Below are 14,320 nucleotides of genomic sequence, written 5' to 3' on the forward strand. Positions count from 1 at the left end.
GTGGCTCCATCTCCATCTAATGATACAGGAATAGCTTTCTTTTCTTTCTTTTTTATTTTATTATATTCTTGTTTTGAAATTAGAAAGATAAGAATAAACGACTTTAATGGTGTTAATCAAAGATGCGCCAGATATTTTTTTCAACCTTGCATTGCAAACTAATATTTGTCCAACTCATTAATCACAGTAAGGATCATAACATGTAACAATACAAACTGAAATTTTTATAATTATCATATGTACCCAAAAGTGAGCATGTTAATTAGAAATCAGAAGACTTTAGTTTCATCATACAATTAATTTAAACGTAAAACGTCCCCTTCTTAAATCAATCTTTCAACTCCTTCTTAGAGGCTAATACTTGTAATCCTTGACAAACAAACTCTCAGAGGCCAAACCACCATCGCTGGCGCCGGAATACTTGCCGAGAGTCGCATCAGAGTTGGCCTTGCACCTTGCCAGAAAAGCCACCTGAGCTTTGCCAATATGCTCCTTCTTCCCACCCCACGTCTTGAGGGTGCTCTGCTGCAACGCTCGCCCGAAGGAGAAAGACAAAGTCCATGGCTTCAGCACTTCCAGCTTGTTCATTGCATTCAAGTTCAGTGTAGCCTCTTCTTCACTTTGCCCACCAGACAAGAATACGATCCCCGGTACTGCAGCCGGCACGGTTCTGCGCAGTGCGGTGACTGTGTACTCAGCAACCACCTCAGGCGGTACCTGTGGGACAAGGCAAATTTTGAGGGTTCATTTTCCATTGTGAAGCTCATTTTCATATGCAAGACTCTTCATTTCTTTGGTATCAATGGTGTTAGAATTGAATCATCCACTTCTAAATCAGTATCATCAAACATGAAAATACTGAATTTTCTACTCGAGGTAAGTTATTACACAGATCCACGATCAAGTAGTTGATGTTCAAACATTGACGTGATGTCCCCTTGTAAAGGTTGGTTAGTTTCATAACCAAGTGATATATATTTCTTTTTTGTATCAACAAGATTTGAAATACCTAGTTCTAAATCAAAGCATCCAATATGATACCCCAAAATTGTCCCTTATCTACGCAAAAATAGCACCATTATCATGTTATTTATGATTATGATACATGCAATATATGCTTTTCTAATAATTTTTCAGTCAACTTTGACCAAGGACCATTCTTATGCTGCGATCTACGAAACACCTAGGCAACCACAGCATAATGGTGTCCAACTACAACTTAATGTGCGTTTGATTTTCAGTTATCAAAAATTCATCTGGTGAAAGTTGATTTGATAAAAGTCAGTTGTTGTAACAAAAATTGTGTTTAAATTTTTTTTTTTAAATTAATTTGATATACTGAAAGTTATTTGATTTGCGATAGTAAAATATGCTTTTGAATGTACAATTACCAAAAAGGATATTAATTTATGATAATTATAATTTTTTATTATACAAATATAATATATTTAAAATATTTAAAAAATGTGATAAAGATTTTAAATAATATAAATTTTGATCTATAATGCTACAAATTTAATCTATAGTTATTTGTATTTTTTAAATTTGTAATCTTAAAAAATGTCATAAAATTTGTAATTTTTATTATACATTAATGCTAAAAATTAATATTATTAATTATTTAATTTATAATGTTGAAAAATTGATACTAATTATTATTATTGAAATAATAATTATATTTTTAATGAATTAACTTTTTTTAATAAAAGAATAAGAAATTAAACTTGAGGTAGTATGGTCAAATAACATCTTACTTTTTAAAATTTTAAATAGTTATGTTTCAAAAATTTATTTTTAGCTACTGTTTGAATGTGCTTTCTTACAAAATATTTTAACCAAATAATTTTTAACTTTTTAAAAGTAAAATTTTACTTTTAAAATATAAAATGGGAAAAAATCAAATGGGCCCTTAATTGTCATGCCCTGATGGTTATTAAACACAAAGCAAGAGAGTTTTCCATGACTTGATGCTTCAAAGGCAACAATCTCCTTAAAGAATGTCAATAATTACTTTTCATAATTTAAAAAGTGGATAAAAACTTGATATCTGCTAGGCAGAAGCAAATATATATATATATATATATATATATTCAATAAAACCAGAGGCATGAAGATATTCTTTTTGCAAGAAGTAAGAACCAAGAAAAGATAAACATGAATGACACTGAACCTAATTAGAAACCCATGCCCGCGACAAAAGGGCAAAAATTTGGGGCGTTACCTTCGGGCTGTCAGAGCCAGGGGTGACCATGTTAGGCTTGAGAAGAGTTCCTTCAAGAAGAACATGGTGATCATTGAGCGCCTTGTAAACAGCGGCAAGCACAGTTTCAGTAACAGCAGCACACTTGGCAATGTCATGAGACCCGTCAGTCAGAATCTCAGGCTCCACAATCGGCACCAGCCCATTCTCCTGGCAAATAATCGCGTAACGAGCCAATCCCTGAGCATTCTGCTGGATCGATAACTCCGACGGCTCGGTCGGTCCAATTTTCAACACCGCGCGCCACTTCGCGAATCGCGCACCGGCCTTGTAGTATTGCTCGCACCGAGATCCGAGCGAATCGAAGCCCTGAGTGGTGGTTTCGCCATTGGTTCCGGCTAGTTCGACAATGCCTTTGTCGACCTTGATGCCTGGAACGACGCCGTTTTCTTGGAGGACTTCGATAAAGGGCTTGCCAGATGCAGTTTTCTGATAGAGGGTTTCTTCGAAGAGGATAACGCCGGAGAGGAATTGGAGAGCGTTGGGAGCAGTGAAGAGGAGCTCGCGCAGGGCTTGGCGATTGGACTCGATGTTCTCCACGTTAATGCTGGCCAGACGCTTGCCGATCGTGCCGGTGCTCTCGTCGGCGGCGAGAATGCCCTTGCCGGGAGTCGCGATGTACTTGGCGGTCTTGATGAGTGCATCTAAATGAAAATCCAAACCATTTATAGAAAAGAATATTAAATAATACTTGTCAGTTTAAAAATATAAAATATTTTATATTAAATTTTATTTTTAATAAAATAATTATTTATTTTTAATTAATTTATTTTTTTATATTCACTCTTATTAAACACTTTAAAATAAATATAAAATTATTATTAATAAAGATATTTTAAAAAAAAAATATTACACATTAAAAATTAAAAATACTTTATATTTTTAAACATCCAACTCTTTAAAAAATATTTTACATTTTTAAATGAAGAGAGTATTTATTTTTGTAATTTCTTATCTTGTTTTCTGTTTACCCAATTTTTACGTTGCCATTGGTATCATTTTTATTCTTTTTTGTCTTTATTGTGTGCGTATATTTTATAATTACAATGAATGAATATCATATAAAATGTGTATCTTTTTTTTTTCTATTTGTTGGTTGCACTCCTTTTTTAGCGAAATTTTAAGGTAACTAAATAGATTTAAACCTACAAATAAAATTCATGAACGATAAACATTAAAAGCTTCAAATGGGGTAGCCTGCATCAAAAAGTTCCTTTGAACTTTTAATCTCCTACAAACAATTCTTTTCCTTTTTGACAACTACAAACATTTCTTTGAACTGATAAATTAAAAAAAAAAACTCTAAATCTATCTATATTTTATCTTTTTTTTTATTCAGTTTCATCTTCGGCATTATCGTCACATCAAGCACTTCAACTTCTTTCCAACACCGTATAACATGCCGGGATCGGAAATAAATAAGAACTGGCCATATAATTATAATAAATACAATATAATGTTTAGTTTAGAAACTAATTGACCTATTTAAACTTTTGCGAACTCAAAATTAACGGAGAATTCTCCAAAATTCTGTAAAAAAAAAAAAAGTTTCTGAATTTATTTTTTTATTTGATTACACAGTAATTAAGTATCCACGAGAAAGAGATAAAGGGAGAGCGGATAGATTCCTTGAAGAGAGAGAGAGAGAGAGAGAGAGAGGTGAAAAGAGTGAGAAAAATTATTCTTCAAAGGAAAATGCAGCAGCAATAAGATACAATACAACACAAACCAACCAGAAAAGAAAACGAAAAAAGAAAAGGCAATGCGTTATAAGACTTGGTACCATTTTGTGGGTGAAGAACAAGAAGAGAAGGCTTACCTGCATGTTTCCCAACAAAGGCAGACATGGTTGAAACTTCAAGCTTCAAGTGTATGGGAGAGCGGAAAAAAACAGATATTGAAGTTGACAGTACAAATAACTGAGCGCAACCAGCCCAATCTTTATAGAGCAAAATTGGAAGGAATATTCCAAAGAATATATACACCCTATACAAAACCAACACGTGTCCTGGTATTTACCTCCCGATGGTTATCTCCTTTGGATAAACAAACCACTGATCTCTCTCCCCGCCACGTGGCCACTCATCCTTCTTAATATTATACTCACCTCAGGCTCAGAGCTCAATTCCTTTTTGTTTTGTTTTTTTTTTTTTTTTGAATGCTCTATTTTATCCTATCATCCTCACCCTGTTTGTTTTCCTCAAGATATTAAACTCGAGATACGGAGACATTGCCCAGAACACACTTCTGTGGATTGTTCTCAATTCTCATAACTCTGTCTCAGCCACAGTATTCATCTGTTTTCTTTTTTCTTTAATTATTTTTTGTCTTGTTTTGGAATCAGTTAGCTACCTCACAACAAATGTGCATGCAAATAGCATTTAAGATTTAATGTCAAGCTCCTTGGCTATTCAAGAAGCAATCTTATATCTAACCAAAACAAAATTAAACTTATATAAATATATATATTCATTATTGTATATACAAATCTTGGTGGGGGAAGTAACTGTAAAAGAAATCTCAATAATATTATTGTCAAAATTGATTTAAAACAGACATTTAGAGCATCAAATCATCCAAAATTAATGTGGATTTTGCCACCACTTGTTGGTCACTGCAATAAATTTTTATTCTTGGACTTTTTTGGTTTTTTTTTTGCACACCACATGCACACTTTGAGGTGCCTGGAAAGATAATAAGCAAACTGCAATTAGGGCCACCCGAGGTCTGAGGTATTTTCTTTTTGCTGGAGAGGCTCGAGATATTTTTAAAACAACAAAATATAGTGAGAGAAATAGGCAGATGAATCATGAGCCAGTTGCTTACTGATATGAGATTCAGAAATGTCATGTTGGACTCTGGTACACCCTTTCTGATAAGCAAAGCAATTGCTTGAACAGAAGATTACCTAAGGAAGAAAATATTTGAAAGTTCATGCAAATGGAAAAGAACAGACCAAATATCAAAAGTTCTAGAACTAAGTTGCAGGGGACTACAAACAGTTTTTTCTATACTCTATCTGATGTAGCAAGGAAAATTTGAACTGATGGATGACGACCTAAAAACTGAAACGAAAATCATGCAATATGAGAACGACAAACCTGTTCCTAGGATAGGATCCAATAGCTACACATGTATTCTATCTGGGATATTGGAACAACTAAGACTCTAAGAGGATATCTTCAAATTTATTATTCAGAATTGGAAGCAAGGAAGACAACATCTGAGAATCAAATGCCCCTGTATTGATGTCAACAATGCACTAGAAACTTGTACCTCCGGATAACAGGGACACCACATCACCTCTTGCAAAAGTCACTTATACTTCAGTAATAAAAGATTCTAATGACTACAAATAGAGCAGTTGTTAACAGTGAATTTAACTTTTTTTTACCAATAAATGATAACCTCATACACTTTAAAATGTCAAAGAACATATAGTTGGTGCAGTTCCCCGACTTGATGACAATATGGGAGCAGTTGATGACCAGTAAACCATCAAACACATCCAACAAAACTTTTAGTGAAAAAGAGGAGATTGATGCATCCGCTGAGCCACAGAGAAAACATGTAACAGTATTCAACACATTTATTCAACCAACAATTCAGCAGCCTCAAATAAGGCATGGGAAACACCTAATGACACCAAGGCCAACCCAATCTATATGCATTGCAAGCGTTTTGTTCTGAGCTTCCATGGCTGTCTATACCTGAAATTACTTCTTATTAGATTGTTCAAGTACAAGTGGACATAAGATGACATAGGAAGTCCCACATCAAATAAAGTTGAGTTTAATAACTAATATAAATAAAGAGAAATGACCCATACACTTAAGCCTTGAGGTTTTGAGTTAAAATGTGACGTTCTTCCGTTGCTCTTTCCCATCTCTCCTCTCCCCCCATTCTTAGGTGGTCACTCCCCATTCCTAACAAGTGATACGACATAAGACTAGCTATTAAGCCCAATCCTAACAAGTTTTATCAAATAAAGAGTATATAAGACTTATTAAACTCAACTTTATTCGATATGGGACTTCCCACATTGTTTTATATCCACTAATACTTGAACAACCTAACATCAAGTCCCTGTTTTTTAGAGCCAACCTAGTTTTCAGGCTTCAAATGATGTAACACACACAAGTTGTTCACGATCACCGTCTCGTTCCCTCTGAACCTCCAATTCAGGTTCATGATCCTCATGGCCACGACCCCATCTATGCTCACCCACATCTCTGGATCTTCAGGCCCTGAAAGTGACGTCTCTATCACAATTTCATGCTCCTTCTTGCCTTCCTGAAGCATCGCTTTCGTGCAGAACATCTTCTTCCCGTACACGATCTCTTTCTTGTACAGCAATACAGCTTCTTCTGGGCATGGTCTTGACCTGGTTCTTTCATGAGCTTCTTTCTCTAAATCTCCTAGGAACAAAAGCGTCTCCTTTCTGTGCACCAAGGCAACGTAGTAATCTGAACGAAGTTGTGGGTCTATGGAGAATTTCGCGTGCCGGAAATCCCAGAATATGTCCACTCGATTCCCCTGAATTTCCAAGGTTTTTAGGCCCTTTTTCCCCCAGTTTTGTTTGAATATTGAGTCGATCTTGCAATTGTACGGGTTTTGCTGTGCTGGGTTTTCAATGCTGATGCAGAGAGAATGGTCAGTGAGGTCCTTGCTCCATGTCGCCATCACACTTCGACATATCTGAGGTTGTTTGATCTGATACACAAACGTAATAGAATGCTGTTCTTTAGCAGGTAAAGGCGCAGCTTCTGCAAAATTCCTAGCCATTGACTACACAATTTGGGTAACCTTGAACAGTTGAACTGAGCCTTCCTGCAGATAGACTGACTATAATATTTACATTTGAATCTGAACTTGTTTCTTTTGATCAAGAAGAGACAAAATAGGCAAACCCCATTATGCTGCCTTGAACAAAACGATGATTGACCATCTTTGGTTTGTTAAACCAGAGAAGCTTCAAGATTTCAATCATCATGCAGGCAAGGTGTTTGCATATATGCTTTCAAGATCAGGACAACAAGCTTCCGAATTTTGTTGTTCTAGAAGATTCTGCCCCCAAACCGGTTCTTAATTAGAAGTTGAATGAGCAACAAGGTAAGGAAAATGATCATAAAGGGATCAAATCCCTGAGATTTGACCTGGCAATGAAAGATTTACCTGGAAATGCTTGTCAATGAGGCGTTGGGAACACAAGTTTTTGAATAGAAACTGAAGTCATATATTAAAGCGACTCACAAAAGTTGAAATTCATTCTGTTGTGACCTATTAATCGATAGATTACAATTTGAGAAAGAAAATAGCTGGTTTTGTGGTTAAGTATAGCAATGCCAGAGCAAGGTCCTGCATTTTTTGGCTACCATTTATAGTAAGGGTCACGATTTGGATAAAATAAGTTTAGTAAAGACTAAAAAATAGTTGAGGCTGGTTGTGATGCTTTTAAATCATTTTTTACTAATATAGCTTTTCTTTTTGTTTTTTTTTCTGGTCAATACTTCTTCTTTACGAGCGGGGTGTGTGTTCATTTATAACATTATATTATACATAAAACTAGATTTATCTTTTAGTATATAAAAGATAAAAATACAAAATTTAAAAGTTTTAAAAATAATTTTAAAGTATTTATAATTTAAAGTAAAATGTGTTGTCCTCCCTTTACTTTATCTTAATTGTAGATACTTCTTTTCTACTTTTAAAATTTAAACAAGCATCCCTTAAAATTAATAAATACAAATACAATCATTTCTTATATTTTTAATTTTTTATTTTCATCCACCCAATTAACATTTAAGTCATATATATTAAATTAAAATAAATTTTTAAATAGAAATATTATCTAAAAATTATTTATGTTACCCCAAAACATTTCAAGGATATATGCTTTTAAATTTTTATTTATTTTTTAAATTTAATAATTATAAAAATATGTATTTATTATTTTAATAAATTTAAATATATAAATTTTCTAAATAATATTTTAAATATGTATGTAAAAAAAAATAAATAGAATATGAATTTTTTTGGTTAATTAACGGAATAAGAATTTAATATAATAAGAGATAGATTACTCAACATAATTTATACTTATTTTCATTTAAAATTTATAATTTTAGTAAAATAATTTTAAATTATTTGTAAAACAATTAAATTTTTATTTTATTCTTCAGTTTATTATCTTATACAAATAAAATTTAAAAGTGATGAAATATATTATTTATAATTTTTTATTTTGAGTAAATTAAATTTCAAAACAAAAATCACCAAGTTATCAATGTACTTTTTATACTTTATCTAGGTAATCTCTAAATTCTATTGTATATTTAACACCTATATATTATTTTTATTAAGAATCTAACGTCTCCACCAATTTTTATTATGATTCTTACGTGATTTTTTAAAATATAAAAATCATATTTTTATACCTTATCTAAATGTTTAAAATTTACAAATGAAAATATATATAGCAAAAAAATTCTACATATAAAAATAAATTTTATTAACTAAATTACGAGTTTTACATTCATCCCATTTTTTTCTAATGGTGTGTCCCATGAAAATTTTTTAAGTAGACTAAGTGTTTTACATCATTTTTTATTTGTCCAGTAAAAACATAATATTTAGATGATATTAAATATAAATTAATTATGATATTAATGATAATAGAAAGAAAAAACACAATAAATTAATTATACACTCTATTATAAGAATAAAATTAATTAAAATAATGACACGTAAGATTTTACTTAGATAACTTAAAGTATTCTAATAGATAAATCACAAATGACGTAATGCATCCAATCTATTTAAAAATTCTCATGTCTCACACTCACATTTTTTTATCATGGGTTTCACTTATGCTCACTTTTTTAAAAAAAAAATAATGAACAATTTTTATTTTGCCCTCTTCTCTATTTTATCTTACTTTCAAATATTTCTATTTTATTTTAAAAATAAGCTAAATTATTTCTTTAGTCCTTTAACACAAGTTTTGATTTTATTCCCTTTCTATCAAGTAAAACTTTAAAATTCATTAAATTTGTCTAAAAATTTAATTAATTTTTTAATTTTACCCTTATTAAATATACATATTTTAATAATATATTTTCTCTCTCTAACATTCAATAAGATAAACATTTAATAATGTGAATCATAAGCAGAAACAAAAAAGTTTTTCTTCACCCTATAAATAAGATCAAAGGGAGTAAGTGTTATCTAAAAATCATTCAAGTTATCTTCAAAATATTGTACATATAAGAGGGAGTATGCGTTATTTATAGATATTTTTTTATTACAGATATTATATTTATAATTTTTTGACGATATATCTATTAACCATTTTTTCAAATCACACTTAAAGAAAAAATTAAAAATAGCAAAGCATTATTCATAACATTGCAGATCTACAGTGTTTTGATGTGCTTTACTATATATATATTGACTAGAAAATGGCCCGTACTGAGACTAAATAGAAGTTCACTTATTTCTTTTTTGTCTCCGGACATTATGTGGTGTATGTACATCTTTATGAAAAAGGTTGGCTTAATAGAATGTGACTTTTATATTGTATTCAATATGAATTTGAATCCTCTCAGAAGCCACCCTCTTAGCGTTCCTCAACGCCAGAAAATCCTGGCCCTTCAATTCATATATAATGTCTTATATCTTGTTACATCATCTCATGTTAATTTAGTTTTAAAAAATAATTATGTCACAATATTTTTTTATTTTTAAAACTTGTTTTGAAAAATTGCTTTGCAGATTTTTTTCAAACGGGTATTTGTTAAATAAATCAAGTCAAGGTTTGAATAAGCCAGACAATAAGCCCTAACAAGTTTTTAGGATTATTTAGATTTTTGTAGGGATCTACTATTTAACTTATTCAAACTCTGACATAATTTATTTAACAAATATTTGTTTAAAAAATTTGCATAGTAATTTTTTAAAACAAGCTTTGAAAATAAAAAAAATCACTTTAAATCATTAGTATAAGAAATATATCTAAAGTGGTGAAATAAATTATAAAATAATTATTTTTTACAATTAAATTATGTTAACATGAAATGGTATGACAAGATATGAGATATTAGATATGGATTGAAGAGGCAGGATTTTTTACTGCAGAGAGGTTGCTTTTGAGAGGATTTGAATCCTATTCAGTACATAGTCAATTTTCACTAGGCCATAATACATTATAATTATTTTATTTTTTTATTTCTCTAGCAAAATTCACCAATCTTAAATTGCATAAAATATGAATAGTTGAATAATAACAATTGAGTATATCTTTATATTTGCTTGGTTAAAAAAAAATCTTTGTAATTTTTGTGATAAAACTAAATGATATTAGACTTGAAGGATTGAAAAGATATTTTATAAAATTAAGAAATTAAAATAAAACTTTGTGAAAAGCTAAAGAACCAACAATAAATTTAAATGCCTTAGTAAAAAATACAACTTATTTTATTTCTAAACTTTTTACCTGTAAAATAATTAAAAGACATTTTAAAAATGATAAAAATATATTAAAAAATGTAAAAGACTTTGTGAAAAGTTGAAGGACCAACATTAAATTTAAATGCCTTAACAAAAAATACAACTTATTATTATTTTTATTTCTTTTGCATTGTAAAAAAATAAACAACTTATTTTATTTTTAAATTATCACCTATAAAAAAATTAAAATAAAATTTAAAAACAATAAAAATATATAATAAAAATAATTATAAAATATTAGTAATGAACTTTAAATATATCTTATTTTTTAATAGAATAAAAAAATAAAACCATCGAAAAGAGCAAAAAAAATTGTAAAAAGGTGATAAAGAAACAATCGAATTAAAAAAAAAAAGTAATCGTGAGTCTCACAACACTGTTAAAATTTATTGTTTCAACAATGAAATTGTCTTCAGAAATTGGACCTGCTTGCTTACTACTTGATACAGAGGAAACAACGAGGGTTGAAAAACTGGATATTTTAATGCCCGTTCCAGGTTCTGCGAATAACTTTCCACTGGCTGCTGTTTATCAGAAAATAACTGTTAATGTGACCGAACATGTTGGGCCTGAGGTTTGCAGGGGTGAAAGTTCAGTTTTGCTCAAGTTGGTATCAAATATGACGAATGGGGAGCATCATAAATTTTTACATATGAGACCTCTAAATGAGAAGTTTGGAGTGGGCAGTAGTGGGTCCAAAGATATCAGGGTGGAATCAGGAAAAAAAAAATGTTACATCATTGCTACACAATTCAGTTATGGACAATAACTTCAGTGATTCTGTAAGTCCATCTGAAAAAATTGGAGCTGATTTGGCCTGCTTGCCCTCAGACTTTCATGATGTTGTTTGTGAAGGTAATAAGTTGCGTTATCTAAATATTAGCCAGAAAGAGGCGTCGACTTTTCCCAGATATTCAGATGCAAGCTCCCAAAAAGATAGAGAAAATTCACAGTTTCAGGCTGCACCTGAGTACCTCAAATACATTGTTAAAATTCCCTGCTGGCTGTGAGCTACATGAAGCCGTTGGACCGGCTTTTGTGAAAAGTAGATATTTTTGATTCAGGGGGACAGGTTGATGAGGATCTTGCAATGATGAGGATGCCAGATGAGAATTGCTGTAGCCAGTTGACTCGTGAATCTTGTCCAGAGCATCTTTTGGAAGCAATAGTAGCAGCCAATGCTTGTCATAGTAAAAATGACATCAAGAGTGAACTATCATACTCTGCATCAGTGGAGTCTGCAATGACATCCGAAAGAAGTCCTGAAGCTTCGATGCACACTGCCCCTGCTATTAATTCAGAAGGCTATTCTATAGAGTATTCTCTTGTAAGGGAGGACATATTCCACTCTTTGACTTCATCATCATGTCCTAGTCCATTTAGTGAACGGCTTGAAAGGTCTTCTGAACCTGGTAAGAACGAGAAGAGGGCTAGGCCTGGGCCAAGGGACAGGCAATGGATCCGTGATCATATTAAGGAGCTGAGAGAATTGGTGCCAAATGGAGCAAAGTGCAGTGCACAATAAAGCACATGCTCTTTCTGCAGAGCATTACTAAGCATGCTGACAAGCTAACTAAATTTACTGGTTCAAAGACAAAGGAACTGTTCCAAGTGATTCCAATAATCTGTCTTCGAGCCCGTGGGCTATATATAGAAATTAATTGACCACAATACATTTTCCATCAATTTGGAAGTGATATTTGAAGGCTGGTTTCAGTCTGTTTGCCCGTTATAAAAGTTTCCCCAAGATAGAATGTCTCTATGTAGCTGCTATCGTAGTTGGCAAGATTATATTTTATGGCTTTATACTTGAGTGCTGATTACTCATCACAAGCTTCGTTTTGATTTGCTCCCCGCCATCCAAAAAAACATTTATTGTTTCATGAATAGTGAATTTCATTATATAAAAAAGATAACAAAGAAGACTATTGGAGGAAGACTGAAAATAATACTTTTAAAAGTTATTGGATGAAATTATTTAATTAATAATATTTTTAAATACTCAATAAATGATAAAATATAATGATATTATATAATTTATATAACTGATTTTATTTAATGAGATAAGACTTGTTATTGTTGTATTATATATAAAAAATTAGGATCAGATAATTTATAATTGTTGATTGAAGCATCTTGAATAATGAATAACCGCCTCACTGTTGGTTATAAAGTCAGCGTAATTCCATTAAGACGTGATAGCTAAATAAGCCTAACAACTCTCTGAATAAAATAATAATAATAATAATAAGCCTCCAGCTTAGCCCAGAAACAACCATCGCATTTCGCTCATGGAAAGTCAAGATTTAACAATGAGGGAGGCTGGGATTAAAATATACAAGGTTAACAGTGTTTTTTTTTTTTATTCAACTTTATTTAAAGAATCATTAGATAAATTTAATTACGGGTTAATTTTATTTTTTAATGTTAAAATTTTCTTGCTGTGTGACTAGTTGTCTGTTCACCTTTAATGAGCCATACATTATATTTTTTAATATTTTTTATTATAAAATATTTGAGTTTAAAATGTCCGCTAATTCTAAAAAGTAAAATTCAAAGGCTAAAATATTTTATAATAAAAAATATTAAAAAAACAATATGGGGCCATTAATGTTAAAGAAAACGGCAAGTTAAAGGCAAGCTGATAAAGAAAAAAAATTAATATTAAATTATAAAATTAACTTATAAATGAATTAAAAATACTTAATAATTTTTGAGATAAAGTTGAGGGGGTAAAAATGATCATTAATTTAAATATATATAACATAAAGCTTTCATAAATTTGGAGAGATCAAAAGAATGTAATGGGGAGTTGTGACCACTGCTAGTCCCCTTCTTCCACCCTTTATTTTTTGTGTATTAAAAGCAAGAGAGAAATGGGGAAACGCAAAGAAAGAGTGGGTGGAAAAACAGTAATTCTTTATTTAATATTTAAAAGTGAATACAAATTATCAACTCAAGCTATACTTATATAGCTCTAAGTATAATAAAAGAATAAATTGATCCCACTAACTAAAAATTTAAAAATATAATAGATTTATATTAATATATAAAAGATTTATCATTTATATATGAATAGTTTGTCATTAAAAATTTCAAAATTTACAAAGAGTTTGCCATGGATATACAATAGTGTGTCATTGAAAAATATAACAAATCCATCATAATAGAAAATATAATAAAATCAGACTATTTGCTTAATTTGATCCTATAATATGGGTTATATTTGCAAACATTTCATAATAAAAAAATAATAAATTAATACCAAAATTAAATCCTAATGTGACTAAAAGATGATAAGGCATCTAGTTAGTCTAGATACCTTGTTTTATATAAAATAATACTGAAAGATAAAATTAAATCCTAAATGCTAAATCAACAAATATTAAACCTTACATTAAATCTTGTATATATTCATCAATTACTCTGACAATTAATGAAATAAGTTTATCAAATGAAACTTTAATTTGATTTTAGGATTGGCAATTTGAAAAAAATGTAATAAATATTTTTTTTGAATTATACAATTTAACATATAAAAAATCAATGAAA

General features: G+C 30.6%; 2 protein-coding genes across 2 annotated transcripts; both read right to left on the reverse strand.

The window, feature by feature from the left end:
* Positions 1 to 203: 203 nt before the first annotated feature.
* On the reverse strand, positions 204 to 4,150 carry LOC129317046 (fructose-bisphosphate aldolase, cytoplasmic isozyme 1). The gene is made up of 3 exons (XM_054961371.1): positions 4,080 to 4,150; positions 2,222 to 2,904; positions 204 to 717 (listed from the first exon to the last, which is right to left on the reverse strand). The coding sequence occupies exons 1-3, from the start codon at positions 4,105 to 4,107 to the stop codon at positions 355 to 357; spliced, it is 1,074 nt and encodes a 357-aa protein (XP_054817346.1). The 5' UTR covers positions 4,108 to 4,150; the 3' UTR covers positions 204 to 354.
* A 2,247-nt stretch (positions 4,151 to 6,397) lies between these two features.
* LOC129317047 (uncharacterized) lies at positions 6,398 to 7,556 on the reverse strand (the record flags this gene model as incomplete). Its single annotated transcript, XM_054961372.1, is given in 2 exon segments — positions 6,398 to 7,327; positions 7,436 to 7,556. A coding segment is annotated over 1 exon segment (648 nt), but the record flags the coding sequence as incomplete, so codon positions are not given.
* Between the last annotated feature and the right edge of the window lie 6,764 nt (positions 7,557 to 14,320).

This window comes from Prosopis cineraria, unplaced genomic scaffold, assembly GCF_029017545.1.
Source record: "Prosopis cineraria cultivar Desert tree isolate PC_DT_omini unplaced genomic scaffold, ASM2901754v1 PC8, whole genome shotgun sequence".
NCBI lineage: Eukaryota > Viridiplantae > Streptophyta > Magnoliopsida > Fabales > Fabaceae > Prosopis > Prosopis cineraria.

What these genes read in the sequence shown, in the direction of transcription:
- LOC129317046 (XM_054961371.1), bottom strand. Translation starts at nt 4,107, where the DNA reads ATGTCTGCCTTTGTTGGGAAACATGCAG. An exon ending in CTTTGTTGGGAAACATGCAG is followed by an intron (nt 2,905 to 4,079) that starts GTAAGCCTTCTC and finishes ATTTTCATTTAG; the next exon opens with ATGCACTCATCAAGACCGCC. An exon ending in CTGGCTCTGACAGCCCGAAG is followed by an intron (nt 718 to 2,221) that starts GTAACGCCCCAA and finishes CTTGTCCCACAG; the next exon opens with GTACCGCCTGAGGTGGTTGC.